General features: G+C 39.7%; 1 protein-coding gene and 1 pseudogene across 2 annotated transcripts in view; one reads left to right on the top strand and one right to left on the bottom strand.

Annotated features, from left to right (window-relative positions):
- Positions 1 to 18,186, bottom strand: part of MMAA (metabolism of cobalamin associated A) — a 44,708-nt gene that overhangs the window by 18,340 nt on the left and 8,182 nt on the right. The window contains exons 2-3 of one of the 2 annotated variants that reach the window (XM_014344747.5): positions 4,115 to 4,211; positions 2,164 to 2,667 (exon numbers count right to left, since the gene is read on the bottom strand). In XM_014344747.5, coding sequence (XP_014200233.2) covers positions 2,164 to 2,602 — 439 coding nt within the window. In that variant the 5' untranslated portion in view covers positions 2,603 to 2,667; positions 4,115 to 4,211. The remainder of the gene's footprint in view (positions 1 to 2,163; positions 2,668 to 4,114; positions 4,212 to 18,186) is intronic. The other variant, XM_003815842.7, reaches the window with a different exon arrangement.
- On the top strand, positions 14,016 to 17,630 carry LOC100993231 (nuclear receptor coactivator 4-like; annotated as a pseudogene).

The following is an 18,186-nucleotide window of genomic DNA, read 5'->3' as shown; positions in this document are numbered from 1 at the left end:
TTCTCATTCTAGCTCTGCCTCCCACGAGCTATGTGATCTTGGGTAAATTACTTAACCTCTTTCTATGCCTCAGTGTCCACTGCAATAAAATAGATATAGTAATAGTACCTCTCTCTTCAGGTTGTTTTAAGAATTAGATGAGTTAATGTCTGCAATATGTTTAGAACAGTGCATGGCATAAGAGACATATAAGTGTATGTTAAATGAAATATATAAAACATAGACATTTAACTAACTATACTCAAAATATGTATAGTGTATGGGATGCCTGACTCCTTACCACAATTCTTGGGGCAGATCCAATACTATCTTAAACACCCTTTTAGGTGCTGAATAAACATTTGTTGCTTTTACTTATGGTGGTGAAAAAAATAACTGCAATAAAGACAGGTTTATCTGGCCTCATAAGATCAAGACGGAAGAACCGGAATAGCACTACAAAGTTATCTGTGAACTGCTAGTTAATTCCACACATTTCTGAGACATTTTTTCACAGATTCTCTAAAATCTTAGTAAGTAGGCACTTTGTCATACCTAGAATTTCTCTGCGGGAGTTTGCTATTATCTTTGTTTACCATACATAAAGATTATTAACATCCAAGGTAGTACTCTCAAAATGAGAATCCCTCAGTAAGGGCAGAAGATTAAGAAGTCTGAAAAATGGGGACTGGTATAAATATTGGTTAGTGAGCTATTTTGAAATTATCTTAAAGCATCTATGCCCATTACCCTAAAAACTAGGAGGCTTTTGTGTCTGCATTGCCAATAAACTGTGAGACAAAGGTGTAATGTAACATGAAATTTTAAAAGTATTTACTCATTCTCCACAAAATTTTTGTACTTTAACCACCAAGACAAGTTGTTTTTAGCATGAGGGTTGGTTCAAATCACCTAGTTCACCACCGTGGGACATTCTCATTCCACCTAAACTGGCTTGTTTAATTCCTGCTGGTCAAACATATCTAAATTGTTTTACAATGCACAATTTCAAAAACAATTTCAGAACCAAGTCAAATTGTTCAAGAAATCAAATGAACATCTAATATACAGACAATAAATAAATATGATCTCTTTCTTAAAGTACATTTTGATAGGCTGGGCATGGTAGCCCATGACTGTAGTCCCAGCACTTTGGTAGGCCAAGGTGGGAGGACTGCTTGAGCCCAGGAGTTTGAGACCAGCCTGGGCAACATAATGAGACCCCATCTCTACAAAAAACTTCTAAAAAAAATTAGCCAAGGATGATGTTGGAGGCATGATATTGGAGCCAAGCATGATGTCGGAGCTATGATCACCACTGCACTCCAGCCTGGGTGATAGAGTGAGACTAAAAATAGCTGAGCACAGTGGTTCATGCCTGTAATCCCAGCACTTTGGGAGACCAAGACGGGTGGATCACTTGAGGTCAGGAGTTCAAGACCAGCCTGGCCAACATGGTGAAACCCTGTCTCTATTAAAAATACAAAAATTAGCTGGGCATGGTAGTGCATGCCTGTAATCCTAGCTACTCGGGAGGCTGAGGCAGGAGAACTGCATGAACCCAGGAGGCAGAGGTTGCAGTGAGCCGAGATTGCACCACTGTACTCCAGCCTGGGCGACAGAGCAAGACTGTCTCAAAAAATAAAGTACAAAAATAAAAAATAAAAATAAATAAAATACATTTTGGTATTGAGAAGGCTGGGTTTACAGTCACTCCGAGAAACTCAATAAAAAGTACCTGAAGGAAGTGAGACTTGCCTATAGAAAGACTAATGAAATACCTAAGAGGCAGAATTTTCAAACGTGATAATTATAGTTGATACGACAACAAAACAGGGAATTCACTTTAAACTATTTAAGCAGAAGGACTACTAAAAGAAAAAGGAGTAAACTCACTAGTAGTTCTTCCTATGAATATTTCTATCCTGGGATCCAGAGCAAGATTCTTGCCAAAGTAAAAATCTTATATTATTTTCTTAAAATACATAGCCTTGGTTCAAATGTCATGGCAATTTTTTCAACTTAACAAAACTAATATTTGCCAGGAAAACTCATTTAAAATTCATCCAAATATTGCGAAAAAAGTCCCCATTCGATTGCAAACTATTTAGACTTTTTTTTTAAAAACAGAATACAGAGAATTTGTAAAAATATTTACTGAGAAAACACACAAAAAAGACTGACCTACTCGAAATGCTAGTGGTTTTCCTTTATTTGATTGTTCTTGTTCTCTGTGGTAAAGTAATACTTTCTGAAGAAGCACCTGGGCTAACTCCTTTTTCCTGCTGTGAGTTGATTCTACAAGAGTTATGGCCTCTGCTAAACAGGCCCTTTGCCCTTGGATTAAACCAGTATAAAGTTTATCCACAAATCTTTGCTCTTTATCAGAAAGTCCTTCTGTGTGGTCCTTTAAGGTTGTTTGTACACATAATTTTCTCTTTAAACCATCTGACAGCAGCATCCACTTTGTACAATGGAGTCCAAGAGAATTAAACGGCTGAGCACATGGGATTCCTGATCCGAGATGAGTACTTGAGTGAAAGATGAAGTGGTAACATCGGAAAGGTGCTCTTAAAAGGCCTTTTAGGAAATGCTGGTGAGGATGTGGTAGCAGCATGGGCATATTCGTTTTATTTGTAACTGAAGAAAACACTGGATGCGTTTTGGCTCAATGTGATTGTGACCTCCCTAGAAGAAAGAACAACATGTTAGCCAGTTCAATATATAACTAAAATACTGAAGTAGTAAAATTTGAAAGCCTAGTGTTTCCCCCATATTCTAAACCACACATAATCAGAGTTTTTGGTAGTACAAATGGGTGAAAGTTTTCTTACTAAATAAACTTAAAAGAGAAGACTCCCTCCATGGCCACAGTTAATATTCAGAGTAACCCGAATAATGGAACTACTACTCTACTGCGAAGTGGAATTTACACTAACATTTTCTTCTAATAAAAACAATATATAAAATACCACCAGGGTAGAAACTTTATGTTATGCTTTCTCTTACATTCGTCTTAACAATTTCCTCAAGTCAATACACCAGATTCTGAAGCTCATACAAAAGGTTAAAAAAAAATGAATCTCTCTGATGCTGGCCTTGTATTCACTCTCTACAAAAAGAAATGTGATTACTACGGTGGGCACTTCAGGTGTAAGTTTAGATACATGTTTGTATTCAGTAGACTCATCCTTGAACACAGATGTATGCAAAGAGTAGCCTAACTTAAAGCACACAAACAAGCCATAAGTGAACTGTAGGCGTTGTGTAGTAACCAGATCAGCGTATCTCAAAGCATAGTCAGAGCCACCTGGGTGCTTATTTAAAATGCACATTCCCAGCCCCACTAATCAGAATCCCTGTAGATTCACACTAAAGTCTGAACCACTACGAAATTAGATAAGGATCTTTTTTTTTTGAGACGGAGTCTCACTCTGTCGCCCATGCTGGAGTGCAGTGGCGTCATCTCGGCTCACTGCAAGCTCCGCCTCCCGGGTTCACGCCATTCTCCTGCCTCAGTCTCCCGAGTAGCTGGGACTACAGGCACCTGCAACCATGCCCGGCTAATTTTTTGTATTTTTAGTAGAGACAGGGTTTCACTGTGTTAGCCAGGACGCTCTCGATCTCCTGACCTCGTGAGCCGCCCGCCTCGGCCTCCCAAAGTGCTGGGATTACAGGCATGAGCCCCCACGCCCGGCCATAAGGATCTTTTTTATGATGATATACTGATATTCTCTACTTCAAATTGTATTAAAAAATGAAAGTTGACATGGTATGCCGAGTCAGGGCAGTGCAGAGGTTATGAGCCGCGGTCACTATGAATCTCTGCCACTTAAGCCAAAATAACCTTAGGCAAGTTACTTGACCACTCTGTGCCTCAGCTTCCTCTTGAGTAAAGAGAATAGCTAAGAAAGCAGAGTGGTTGTGAGAGCAAAATGACAATTCTTGTAAAAAGCTTAGAACAGTGTCTACCATGCAGTAAGAGCTCAATTAACCTTAGCTTTTATTTTAATTACACCAAGTTATGAAACACTGGTAATAATTCTTCCAGTAGCAAACTAAAATTTACAGTTATATATAACTCACCCAGTTTGGGTTTATGAGTATTTGTAAATTTTGGTTGATTTTCACGCACCTTGTGGCATGGTGGAATAAATCATTGCTCCAAGGTATACCTGTAAATGGTACTTCAAGGCCGATGAACATGAAATTAATTTTAGCTTCTTAACATTCTATTAGGGAAAAAAGAATAGTTTAAGATTTTTTAAACTGGTAGAACTATAAGTGCTCATCAGTTTTCCAAAAACAACAACTTTTTCTCTATGGGGCGGTGGGGTGGGGGGTGCATTATAATGTCTATTTGTACAAAATTAGCCTTATTCTAAAAGGACAATTAAAAATGTATAAAAGTGTTTCTAAAAAACAATTTTAAAAGATCTAATGTCACCTTTCACACAAACACACAAAAAGACATTTAAAACAAAACTTTAAGAGGGAGTCTACTTTGGAAGCTCTCTTTCAATACCACCTTTAAGCACAATTCTCATCAATACCACTACCACTACCAATAGACTGGAATCCCACAGGCAAGAACTGTATTTTTATTCAACCACTATTTTCTAAGAACATACTACTTTTCAGGTCCCATGATAGGTGATAAGAGTAATGGTGACTATAGCAACGGTACTGATGGTGATGACAATAGTATTTGATTATGTTCCAGCCATTATACCATAACCTTCTATTAATATATTAGTTCCCTATGGCTGCTGTAACAAATTACCATAATTACTGTAACAGAATTAGTTACTTAATTACATTGCAAAGACTCTTTTTCCAAATAGGGCCACATTCACAGGTTCCAGGGATTAGGATGTGGACATATCTTTTTGAAGGCCATCATTCGACCTGCTACACTTTCTTAGGTACAATGCCTCGTTCATTATCTTATCTTAAATAACCTAATCCTAGCACTTCAAGAGCTCACAGAATAAAATACGTCACATCAAAGAAAGAACAAAGTGCCATGGGAACAGACAAGATTACAGGAGCTCACTCTCCTTGGGGAATTCAAGTCACAGAGGAGTTGAAGTCAAGACCGAGTCTGAAATAACAAAAATGTTGAAGAAGGTTGAGGCAGGCTTTCCAGTCTGAGGACTTAAATGTGCAAAATCAGAGTTGGGACTTGGTCTCTTCCCTGTCATCTCAGAGAAAATTAAGAAATTCAGTAAGGCAGAAGCCTAGGGTATATGGAACTACTGATAGGAGATGAGGCTGGACCGGAGGTAAACTGAGGTCAAGAAATTAAATTTTGTCTTGTGGGCAGTGGACAAATGACAGAGACCTTTTTGGAGGTGACATAATCAACTTTGCTTTTGAAGAGATAACTCTAGAAGCAGTGACATGAAGTCAAGAGTGATGAGACTTTTAAACAGAGCCCAGTTCAGGAAGCCTAGCAAGGAACCAAAGGAGATGATGAGGACCTAGACTGAGGCAAGGTATTAAGGAATGGAAAAGAAAAGCCTGATTTAAGACCTTCTTGACCTATCCTATTTTATTAGAATCCTCAGAGTTTGACATGGAGCCTGGCACATTGCAATTGCTTAAATAAAAAGAAAAAAAGAGCTGCTGCTGATCTGAACTTATTTCATTCCCCAAATACCTGGCACATTAGAGTCTACAAGCCACTTTCAGATATTTTATTTCATTTTATTCTCCAGTTAATTCCATGAGGACAGTACAACAGTTATTATTTTCATTTAACAGAAGGGGGAAAGAACACTGAGAGAGCTGAGTGATCACAGTCATAGCCAGTGGCAGGGCCAAGATTCAAACCCAGGTTGTTTGACTCTCTATGGCAGGCATTACTTAATAAATTATATTAAAATAACAAAGAAGTCCTTTGGCTAAAAGGGAAGTAGATATTAGTAACTCTGCCCAACTTCTGAAGTGAGTAAGAAGTCTTTTCAGTTGCAGTGATGCTGGTGGCATGAGGAGGAGCCAACGAACAGAGAGAGGAAATCTGCAGGATAGAAAACATTCTTATTACCAAATCTAGTCCTATTGTCCCATAGGGAAGATGTTGTCATATGTAGTCTAAGAGCAAATTAGAACTATTTAAAATATGCTCCTTAATTAACAAGTCTTACCATGACTACCTCCTATTACCAAACAAGCTGTGTTCAAAAAAAGAGTGACAGAGGTGGTCAGGGTCAGAGAAGGATAGCAGAATACAAGGCTTCACCAATCATTTTCTAGCTGGTTTTAACTTTGTATCACTCAAAGAGGCACAGAAGAGGTAGGAAAAACTGTTTTGAATCCCAACACCACCCCTCTCCCATGCCCTGGCAGCAGTGGCATGATGCAGAGAGCATTTCTGTGAGCTGGGGAGAGGGATAGCAATTTTGTGGCACTGAACTCAGTGCCGCCCTGTTATAGCAGAAAGCAAACCTGAAAAACTCAGCTGGCACCACACACAGAAGGAACTATTAACCACTAAACCAGCCAGAGAGGGCTGGCTGTTCCCAGAGCTTGAAACTTGAGTTTCCTGAGCTCACAGAAGCCTAGCCACTGTGGGTTAAAGTGCTCTAGTGTCTCAATTAAACTTTAATGGCAGTCTAGGCCACAAGGACTGCAACTCCTAGGCAAGTCCTAGTGTTGAACTGAGCCCAGAGCCAGTGGACTAGGGGGTTTCAGGGAGGGGGAACACAACCCAGTGAGACACCAGCTGGAGCAGCAAAAGGAGTGTTGGCATCACTCCTTCCCTAATCCCAGGCTGCATAGCTCATGGCTGCAAAAGAGACACCTTCTTTCTGCTTGAGGAAAGGAAAGGGAAGAGCGGGGAGGACTTTATCTTGCATCTTGGATATCCTCAGTCACAGCAGGATGGGGCACCAGTTAGAGTCATGAGGTCCCCCTTCCAGGCCCTAGCTCCCGAACGACATTTCTAGACACACCCTGGGCCAGAAGGGAACTTGCTGCGTTAAAGAAAAGGAGCCAGTCCTGGCAGGATTCATCACCTGCTGACTGAAGAGCCCTTGGGCCCAGCAGCAATACCAAGGTACTACATAGAGGGCCTTGGGTGAGACTCTCAAACTTGCTGGCTTCAGGTAAGACTCAGCGCATTCCCAGCTGCACTAGGTACAGGGCGAGACTCCTTCTGCTTGAGAAAAGCAAAGGGAAAAGTAAAGAGGAATTTGTCTGGCATGTTAGGTACTAGCCTGGCCACAGTGGGGTAGAGAAACAAATGGGCTCTTCGGGTCCCCAGTTCCAGGACTTGGCTCTTGGATGGCATTTCTGGACCTGCCCTGGGCCAGAGGGGAGCCCACTGCCCTGAAGGGTAAGTCCCTGATCAGCCAGCATCACCACAAACTGACCAAAGAGCCCCTGGATCTTAAGGGAGCATCAGCAGTAGTCTGGTAGCACTCTTCATGGGCCTGTGGCAGTGGCAGTCATGGGGTGAGGCTCCTCTGCCTTTGGAAAAGGGAGGAAAGAATGGGAAGGATGCTGCCTTGTGGTTTGAACACCAGCTTAGCCACAGTAGAATACAGCATCACGTAGATTTCCAGAGTTTTTGACTCCAGGCTTTTACTCCTGGATGGCATCTCTGGACTTACCTGGAGCCTGGGGGAACTTACCACCCTCAAATGAAGGACATAAGCCTGTCTGGCTTTGCCACTCGCTGACTGTATAGCCCTAGGAATCTGAGTGAACATAAGTGATAGTCAGGTAGTTACAGTGGGCCTTTGGTGAAACCCAGTGCTGTGTTGGACTCAGGTCTGATCCAGTACAGTTACAGTGGTGGTGACCACAGGGTTGCTTGTATAACCCTATCCCCAGCTCCAGGTGGCTCAAAACAGACAGAGATTCTGTTTGGGAGAAAGTATGGGAAGAGAACAAGAGTCTCTGCCTGATAATCCAGAGAATTCTTCAGGATCTTATCCAAGATCACCAAGGTAGTACCACAGTGTTACTGGGCTTGGGGTGCCCCAAAATGCAGATATGGCTTAGATCAGAACACCCAAGCCCTTTCAAATGTTTGGAAAGCATTCCCAAGAAGGACAGGTACAAACAAGCCCAGACTATAAAGACTCCAATAAATACCTAAGTCCTTAATGTCCAGATACAGACAAACATCTGTAAGTATCAAGACCACCCAGGAAAACATGACCTCACCAAATAAACTAAATAAGGCACCAGGCACCAATCCTGGAGAAATAGAGATATGTGATCTTTCAGACAGAGAATTCAAAATAGCTGTTTTGAGGAAACTCAAAGAAATTCAAGACACGACTGAATGTGGTAGCTCACATATGTAATCCCAGCACTTTGGGAGGCCGAGCTGGGCAGATCACCTGAGGTCAGGAGTTTGAGACCAGCCTGGCCAACATGGTGAAACCCTGTCTCTACTAAAAATACAAAAATTAGCCAGGTGTGGTGGTGGGTACTGTAATCCCAGCTACTTGGGAGGCTGATACAAGAGAATCACTTGAACCTGGAAGGCAGAGGTTGTGGTGACCTGAGATCGCACCACTGCACTCCAGCCTGGGTAACAGAACAAACTCCATCTCAAAAAAAAAAAAAAAAAAAAGAAAAAGAAAAAGAAAAAGAAATTCAAGATACCACAAGAAAGGATTCAGAATTCTATCAAATAAATTTAACAAGGAGATTAAATGCAACTGGCATACTGAAGAATGCATCAGAGTCTCCTAAGACAGAATTGATCAAGCAGAAGAAAGAATTAGTAAGCTTGGGCCAGGCATGATGGCCCATACCTGTAATCTCAGCACTTTGGGAGGCCAAGGCATACAGATCCCTTGAACCCAGTTCGAGACCAGCTGGGCAACATGGCAAAACCCCATCTCTACAAAAAACAAAAAAATTAGCTGGGTGTGATGGCTGTAGTCCCAGTTACTCAGGAGGCCGAGGTGACAGGATTGCTTGAGCTTGGGAGGTAGGGGCTGCAGCAAGTCCTGATCACACCACTACACTCCAGCCTGGGTGACAGAGCAAGACCCCTGTCTCAAAAAAAAAAAAGAATTAGTGAGCTGAAGACAGGCTATTTGAAAATACACAGTGAGGGAAGACAAAAGAGAAAAGAATAAAAAACAATGAAGCATGCCTCCAGGATTTAGAAAATAGCCTCAAAAGGGCAAATCTAAGAGCTATTGGCCTTAAAGAGGAAAAGAGGAAGTAGAAAAAGAGATGGGTAAAATGTTTATTCAAAGGGATAACAGAGAACTTCCCAAACATAGGGAAAGATATCAATAGTCAAATACAAGAAGGTTACAGATCACCAAGCAGATTTAATCCAAAGACTACCTCAAGGCACTTAATAATCAAACTCCCAAAGGTCAAGGATAAAGAATGAATCCTAAAAGCAGCACAAGAAAAAGAAACAAACAACATACAATGGAGCTCCAATATGACTGGAAGCAGGCTTTTCAGTGGAAACTTTATAGGCTAGGAGAGAATGGCATAACCTACTTAAAGTGCTGAAGGGAAAAAAACAAATGTACACTAGAATAGTATATCCAGTGAAAATATCCAAACATGACGGAGAAATACTTTCTCAGACAAACAAAAGCAGAGAAATTTCTCAACACCAACCCTTTCCTACAAGAAATGCTAAAGAGGACACTTCAGTGAGGAAGAAAAGGACATTAGTGAGCAATAAGAAATAATCTGAAGGTACAAACTCACTGGTAATAGAAAGTAAGCAAAAGAATATTGTACCTGTGGTGTATAAACTACTGTTAAGTATAAAGACTAAACAATGAACCAATCAAAAATAACTACAATAACTTTTCAAGACAGTAATATATGAACAGAAACAACAAAAAATTGAAAAGCCAGGGATCACGGTAAGGCAGAGTCTTCATTAGTTTTCTATTCATTTGTTTATGTAAACAGTGTTGTTATCAGCTTAAAATAATGGGTGATAAGACAGTAAGATAAGATAGCAAGTCTTACAGTAATCTCAAACCAAAAAACATACAACAGATACACAAAAAATAAAAAGCAAGAAACTAAATCATATCAGCAGAGAAAATCACCGTCACTAAAATGAAGACAGGAAAGAAAGAAGGGAAGACCAGAAAACAAATAACAAAATGGCAAGAATAAGTGTTTACTTATTAATAATAACATTCAATGTAAATGGACTAAACTCTCTGGTAAAAAAACATAGAGTGGTGGAATGGATAAAAAAAATAAAAGACCCAATGATCTGTTGCCTATAGGAAGCCCACTTCACTTATAAAGACAAACACAGACTGAAAATAAAGGCATGGAAAAAGTTATTCCCTGCCAATGGAAACCAAAAAAGAACAGGAGTAATTAAAATTGTATCAGACAAATAGATTTCAAGACAAAAACTGTAAGAAGAGACAAGGAAGGTCACTAGATAGTGATAAAGCAGTCAATTCAGCAAGAGGATATAACAATTTTAAATCTACATGCACCCAACCTTGGAGCACCCAGATATACAGAGCAAATATTATTGGAGATAGAGAGATAGACCCAAATACAATAATAGCTGGAGACTTCAACACCCCACTTTCAGTACTGGACATATCTTCCAGACAAAAAATTAATAACAAAACATTGGACTTAATCTGCACTACAGACCAAATGGACCTAATAGGTATTTACAGAACATTTCATCCAATGGCTGTGGAAAACACATTCTTCTCTTTGGTACATGGATCATTCTGAAGAACAGACTACATGTTAGCTCACAAAACCAGTCCTGAAACATTCAAAAAATTGAAATAAGATCAAACATCTTCTCTAACCACATTGGAATAAAACTAGAAATCAATAACAAGAGGAATTGTGGTAACTATACAAATATATGGAAATTAAACAACATGTTCCTGAATGAACACTGGGTCAATGAAGAAATTAAGGACATTGAAAAATGTCTTGAAGCAAATAATAATGGAAACACATCATACCAAAACCTATGGGATACAGCAAAAGCAGTACTAAGAGGGAAGTTTATAGCTATACGTGCCTACATTAAAAAAGAAGAAAAACTTCAAATAAACAATGCATCTTTTTTTTTTGAGATGGAGTTTTGCTCTTGTTGCCCAGGCTGGAGTGCAATGGTGCAATCTCGGCTCACCACAACCTCCGCCTCCCGGGTTCAAGCGATTCTCCTGCCTCAGCCCCCCAAGTAGCTGGGATTACAGGCATGTGCCGCCATGCCCGGCTAATTTTGTTTTTTTAGTAGAGATGGGGTTTCTCCCTGTTGGTCAGTCTGGTGTCAAACTCCCAACCTCAGGTGATCCACCCACCTCAGCCTCCCAAAGTGCTGGGATTACAGGTGTTAGCCACCGCACCCGGCCTAAACAATGCATCTTAAAGAGCTAGAAAATCAAGAGCAAGCTAAACTAAGGAAAAAAGAGAGATGATCCAAATAAATAAATGCAGAGATGAAAAAGGAGACATTACAACTGGCACTGCAGAAATCCAAAGTCTCCTTAGTGCTTATTATGAGCAAGTATATGTCAATAAATTGAAAACATCTAGAAGAAATGGATAAATTCCTAGACATATATAACCTACCAACATTGAACAATGAAGAAATCCAAAACCTGAACATACCAATAACAAGTAATGAAATTGAAGCTGTAATAAAAAGTCTAATAGAGAAAAGCCTGGGACCTGATGGCTTCACTGCTGAATTCTATCAAACATTTAAAGAACTAATACCAATCTTACTGAAATTATTCTGAAAAACAGAGGAAAAGGGAGTATTTCCAAATTCATTATATGAGGCCAGTATTACTCTGATACCCAAACCAAAGACATTCCAAAAAAAAAGTACCTAGAGGCTTGATATGGTGTGGCTCTGTGTCCCCACCCAAATCTCACCTTGTAGCTCCCATAATTCCCACATATTATGGGAGGCACCCAGTGGGAAATGACTGAATTATGGGGGTGGGTCTTTCCTGTGCCGTTCTCCTGATAGTGAATGAGTCTCACAAGATCTGATGGTTTTAAAAACAGGAGTCTCCCTGCACAAGTTCTCTTTCTGCCTGCCGCCATCCACGTAAGATGGGACTTGCTCCTTCTTGCCTTCTGCCATGACTGTGAAGCCTCCCCAGCCATGTGGAACTGTAAGTCCAATTAAACCTTTCTTTTTTAAATTGCTCAGTCTCAGGTATGTCTTTGTCAGCAACATGAAAACGAACTAATACAAGGCTAGTATTCTTTTGAATACTAAATAAAAAAGAATACCTCTAGTATTCTTTTTTTAGGTATGTCATTAGTTTTGGTATCAGAATAATACTGGCCTTATAGAATGAATTTTGACAACTATTGAGGCAAAAGTCCTCAATAAAATACTAGCAAACTGAATTCAACAATACATTAAAAAGATCATTAATCATGACCAAGTGGGATTTATCCCTGGGGTACAAGGGTGGTTCAACATATACAAATCCCATCCTGGCTAACACGGTGAAACCCTGTCTCTACTAAAAATACAAAAAATTAGCCAGGCGTGGTGTTGGGCGCCTGTAGTCCCAGCTACACGGGAGGCTGAGGCAGGAGAATGGCGTGAACGCAGGAGGCAGAGCTTGCAGTGAGCTGAGATTGTGCCACTGCACTCCAGCCTGGGCGACAGCGAGACTCTGTCTCAAAAAACAACAAAAAATATATATATATACAAATCAATCAATGTGATATATCATATCAACGGAATGGAAGGCAAAAACCATATGAGCATTTCAATTGATGCTGAAAAAGCATCTGATAAAATTCAACATTCCTTCGATGTTTATATGTCATTTAAATCCACGAGACCAGATTACTAAAAAAAGGATTCAAGATTAAGAGGAAGTGTGACACCTTTTTCAAAAATGTTAAACACACATTGACACCCTCCCCATATACACACACACACACATAGAATAATTATATATATATTGATGTGTATATAACTTCATCTACAGAGGAGTGGTATTATGGTGCTTTTATGTTGTTTTTTGGCTGACCACATATTTCTGTTTTTTTAAAAACAGCATATGTTACTATGATAGGCAGAATAATGGCCCCCCAAACATGTCCACGTCCGAATCCCTGGATCCTATGAATATGTTATGTTATATGGCAAATAGGGAATTAAAGTTGCAGATGGAACTAAAGTTGCTAATCAGCTGACAAGGTAAAAAGATTATCTTAGATTATCCAGGTGGACCCAATGTAATCACCAATGTCCTTTAATATGAAAGTGGGAGGTAGAAATGAATAGCAGAGTGACATCATGTGAGGATTCAATCCACTCTTCAGGTCTTTGAAGATGAAGTAAAAGGGCCATGAACCAAGGAATGAGGACAACCTATAGAAGATGGTAAAGGCAAGGAAACTGATTCTCTTCTAGATCCTCCAGGATGGAACAAAGATCTATTGACACCTTGATTTTACCCTAGTGAGACCCGTGTCAGACTTCTGACCAATAGAACTGTAAGATAATAAATTTGTGTTAAGACACTAAGTTTGTGGTAATCTGTTACCAGAGCTAAAGGAAACTAATACAGTTCTATGGTAAGAAAAAGTAACCAAAAAAATCTTTTTTAAAAGATAAAATTCAGAATTTTTAAAATTCAATAAGAAATGCCTAATAACTACTCATGATTTAATTATTATCTTTGCCATAACCTATAACTTGCTTCCTTTTGCATTTAGATTTCTTCCTAACATCAGAGTCAAATTTGATGAATCCTTAATTTTACCAGTTATTGTGACTATCAGTGTTACATTCAATGCATTTATATGTCAGTTTCTAAATTAGACATAAAGCCAGCATATATACTAAAAAAATTTAGTAAAAAGAATTATGTGCAAGGTGAAATAAGCAATAATCACATTTTACCATTTCTTCCATGCACAGATATTTTATCAGAATCATGTTAAATTTGAAGTTCAAAAGTAGTCTGAAATAACATGATATATATGAGATAGTAACCATTTTTGAGCATGGTAGATTTTTTTAAACTATATATATACTATAATAAAAATTAGGTGTCTGTAGTGCATATCCTTCACATTTTTGCTGACAAATGCCTACTCAGTTCAAATAGCACCTCCTCAGAGATACATCTTCCCCCACCTTCTCCAGGCAGTTAAGTGTTCTATTCAATGCTCCACAGTCTTTTGTTCCCATCTCAAAAATAGTATTTGTCTTCTTGTTTTCTAATTTATCTACTTATAGACCGCTCCTTACCAATTCTCATTGCTCAACTCAACTGATTCTCCCAGAAAAAGGGCATATTTCCTCAGAAACTATCACAGTGCCTGGCACACAGTAACCTTCCAATTTTTTTTTTAGGTTCATGAATATATACTCCATCTACTCTATGTTAATCTACTAAACTATAAAGAAAAGTTTGGGTAACAATCTTAACCTGTGTGACTGAAGGACATTTACTAAAACATTTTGCCTTCTAAGTTTCCTGTTTTGAATCAAGACACCTTTGACATGCAACCAACCTTCCAAACAGAAAAATGGTAAGATAAGTTTGCAAGGAATCAAAACTTAGTAACAAAAGCTTTACTACATGAAATTATGTCCATTTATAATAATGTAAGCAAATATTCTCTAAATAAATATTCTAGATTGCTTTAACATTTAAAATAGTGGTTTCTTACAACAATTTAATTGCAATCTTTCTCAGAAAATCCACACCGTCTGATAAGCTTATGATTTATACTGCAGGTTTTATCACAATTGGGATTGCAGTTCTCTGCCTTCTGATGCCAATACAAATCTTAAAAGGACTTTAAGTGAAAAGAAAGAACGAGAAAAAGGATGATACCATCTTACTCCAGTTCTTTTGCCAAAACCAAAAAGCTATCCAGATGTATGTAATTCTGGATTTGATATCCTCAAACTTCTTCCCAGGGGACTCATTTTCTTGCTTCCCCCCAACTCTTTGGAGCATCTGAATGGCAAGCAGCAGCTGCTACCTTCTACTGAGTGTTTATCATGTGTGAGGCATCGTGCGTGCATTTTTTCAGCTAATCCTCACAACAATCCTACAGTGGATGACATCCTATTTTAAAGGTGAGGCTCAGCGGCATAAGGCTGATTCACCAAGGCCTCAGAACTAGTGGCAGAACTTGGAAAAAACTATGGATTTCACAAATCCAGATTTATATGGTGTCAACTCTAGAGAAAATAAAATAATCCTGTATATCTGAATATGCCTGATTATGGCTGGCTATTTATCTTTTTATTTATTTATTTTTTGCTTAGGCCAAAATGAAAAATTAGTTTCTATTTCCTGTGCTAAGTTTTTATCAGTAGATCTCGATGTGTTAGGTGGCAGAACAGACCACATTTTAAAATGTTTTTTGCTCCACAGAGAATTATTATTCACTCCTGATAACTAAGTTCATAACATATTTAACCCCATGAATTTATCTAATTAACCAGATTTTAAAGCAGCCCATAAATTTTTTAAGAGCCAATATAACTCAGCCTTGTATGAGCAGCTTTCTACCTTTATATACTGTCACAGGCAGAACAGACTAATTCCACTAAAATGGCAAAATTACGTAAGTAGAGAGAAGGATTATTTCCTACCTGCTCATGTAACTCAGCATCTTTTCCTGCTTTCTCATGGGAAGAAATCAAAGAACTAGATCAATAATCGAATCAGCTTTGGGCCCTAGGTTTGTGTGGGGCCGTGTCTCAGTCCACCCAAGGTCCCCTCGGACTGCCCCAGAGAGGCACTGGGACCTGGAGCTGTGAGCAGAATGAATACCTTCCAAGACCAGAGTGGCAGCTCCAGTAATAGAGAACCCCTTTTGAGGGGTAGTGATGCACGGAGGGACTTGGAGCTTGCTATTGGTGGAGTTCTCCAGGCTGAACAGCAAATTAAAGATAACTTGCGAGAGGTCAAAGCTCAGATTCACAGTTGCATAACTGTGTCCCGTCATCTGGAACGTCTTAGAAGCCATGAGGTGTGACTAAATGAACAGGTGGACCTCATCTATCAGCTTAAAGAGGAGACAATTCAACAGCAGGCTCAGCAGCTCTACTGGTTATCAGGCCAGTTCAATTGTCTTATTCATCAACTGGAGTGTACCCAAAACAAAGATCTAGCCAATCAAGTCTCTGTGTGCCTAGAGAGACTGGGCAGTTAGACCCTTAAGTATGAAGATTCAAATGTCCTACTCTTTGAAGCTGACACAACTGCTCTGTGCCAGACCATCACCATATTTAGGTCTCTCAAAACAATTCAAATTCCTGAGCACTTGATGGCTTATGCTAGTTCATCAAATATTGGGCCCTTCCTGGAGAAGAGGCTATATCCCTATGCCAGAGCAGAAGTCAGCATCCAGTATTGCAGCTATCCCTCTCAGCAAATGGCTCCTTGGAAGCAAACCTGCCGGTGGTCATTAGGCTCCTTACATACCCAGCACCAACCCCCAGGACTGGCTCACCAAAAAGCAGACCTTGAAGAATAGACAGGCTTCTTCCAGAGCCTGCAATTTCTTTACTAATGTCTGGGGAAACCTAAAGGGCTTAGAAAACTTGCTCCTCAAGAGTCAGCAACAGGAAGTTCCTGAAAAACCAAGTTATCAAAAGTGTAACAGCCATTCCACTACTAGTTCTTTCTCCATTGAAATGGAAAAGGTAAAGATCTAGAGCTTCCTGATCGAGATGAGATGAACCTATCAGATTAGCTAGTGACTCTCCAGGAATCCCATAAGCTGGGGAAGCCCGAGAATGGCAGTCATGAAACCGGTGAGAAGTTTGAGCTCTTGTTCCAGTCCTATAATATGAATGATTGGCTTGTCAAGACTGACTCCTGTACCAACTGTCAGGGAAACCAGCCCAAAGGTATGGAGTTGGAAAACGTGGGCAATCTAAGTGCCTGCATGACCACTTGGGGGCCAAGAAACCATTGTACACCCCCAGCATGGTTACAGAGGATTGGCTTGTCCAGAACCATCAGGACCCATGTAAGGTAGAGGAGGTGTGCAGAGCCAATGAGCCCTGCATAAGCTTTGCAGAGTGCGTGTATGATGAGAATTGTGAGGAGAAGGCTCTGTATAAGTGGCTTCTGAACAAAGAAGGAAAGGATAAAAATGGGATGCCCATGGAACCCAAACCTGAGCCTGAGAAACACAAAGATTCCCTGAATATGTGGCTCTGTCCTTCTAGTAAAGAAGTAATAGAACTAAAGCACCAAAGTCAATGGTTCCTTCTAGAATTGCTGGTTCCTTCTAGAATTGCTGATTCCTTCCAAGTCATAAAGAACAGCACCTTGTCAGAGTGGCTTATCAGGCCCCCATACAAAGAAGGAAGTCCTAAGAAAGGGCCTAATACTGAAGACAAAGCTGGCAAACAAAAGCTAAAAAGCCCCATGAGCACTTCCTGGTGTTCCTTTAACACAGCTGACTGGCTCCTGCTGGGAAAGAAGATGGGCAACCTCAGCCAGCTATCCTCTGGAGAAGACAAGTGACTGCTTCGAAAGAAGGCCTAGGAAGTATTACTTAATTCACCTCTACAGGAGGAATATAACTTCCCCCCAGACCATTATGGCCTCCCTGCAGTTTGTGATCTCTTTGCCTGTATGCAGCTTAAAGTTGATAAAAAGAAGTGGTTATATCGAACTCCTCTACAGATGTGAAGGAGTGGACAAGAGTTGAGCAGCCTTTCTGCTGATTATCACACATCATGAGCTGAGTGACTGTGGCTTGCCAAATCATTGTGTTTCTGGGTCTGATCAGTTAGCTTAGTTCTTCTCCTGCCTAATTTTGAACTAGTAAAGTGAAGTGAGTCATCAGATTATAAGTTACTGTTTAAAAGAAAAATGTTGTTTATTGATGCTGAGCTGATTCAGTTCCTTCCTTCTTACAGAAGTGTTAATTCACCCCCACACCAGAAATGCAGCATCTTTGTGGATATGTCTTTTTCACAAGCCTCCAAGGCTCCTTAGATCGGGTCGTTACTAAAAGTACATTAAAACACTCAAGTTTTAAAAATGAAATATTTCTGTAATCGAAGTGTATTAATGTATTCTAAAGCTAGTAAACTTCCCTAACGTTTAATTGCCCTATAGATGCTTCTCTAGCTGTGGGTTTTCTTCTGTTAGTGGTCTGAAATAATGATTTTCCTATTCTATTAATATACAGTGTATTTTGCACAAAAAATTAACCTGGCCAATAGTGATTACCAAAATATAT

This window comes from Pan paniscus, chromosome 3 (genome assembly GCF_029289425.2).
Source record: "Pan paniscus chromosome 3, NHGRI_mPanPan1-v2.0_pri, whole genome shotgun sequence".
NCBI classification, from domain to species: Eukaryota; Metazoa; Chordata; class Mammalia; order Primates; family Hominidae; genus Pan; species Pan paniscus.
The sequence above is the reverse complement of the archived record's forward strand: the minus strand, read 5'-3'. Positions and strand labels throughout refer to the sequence as shown.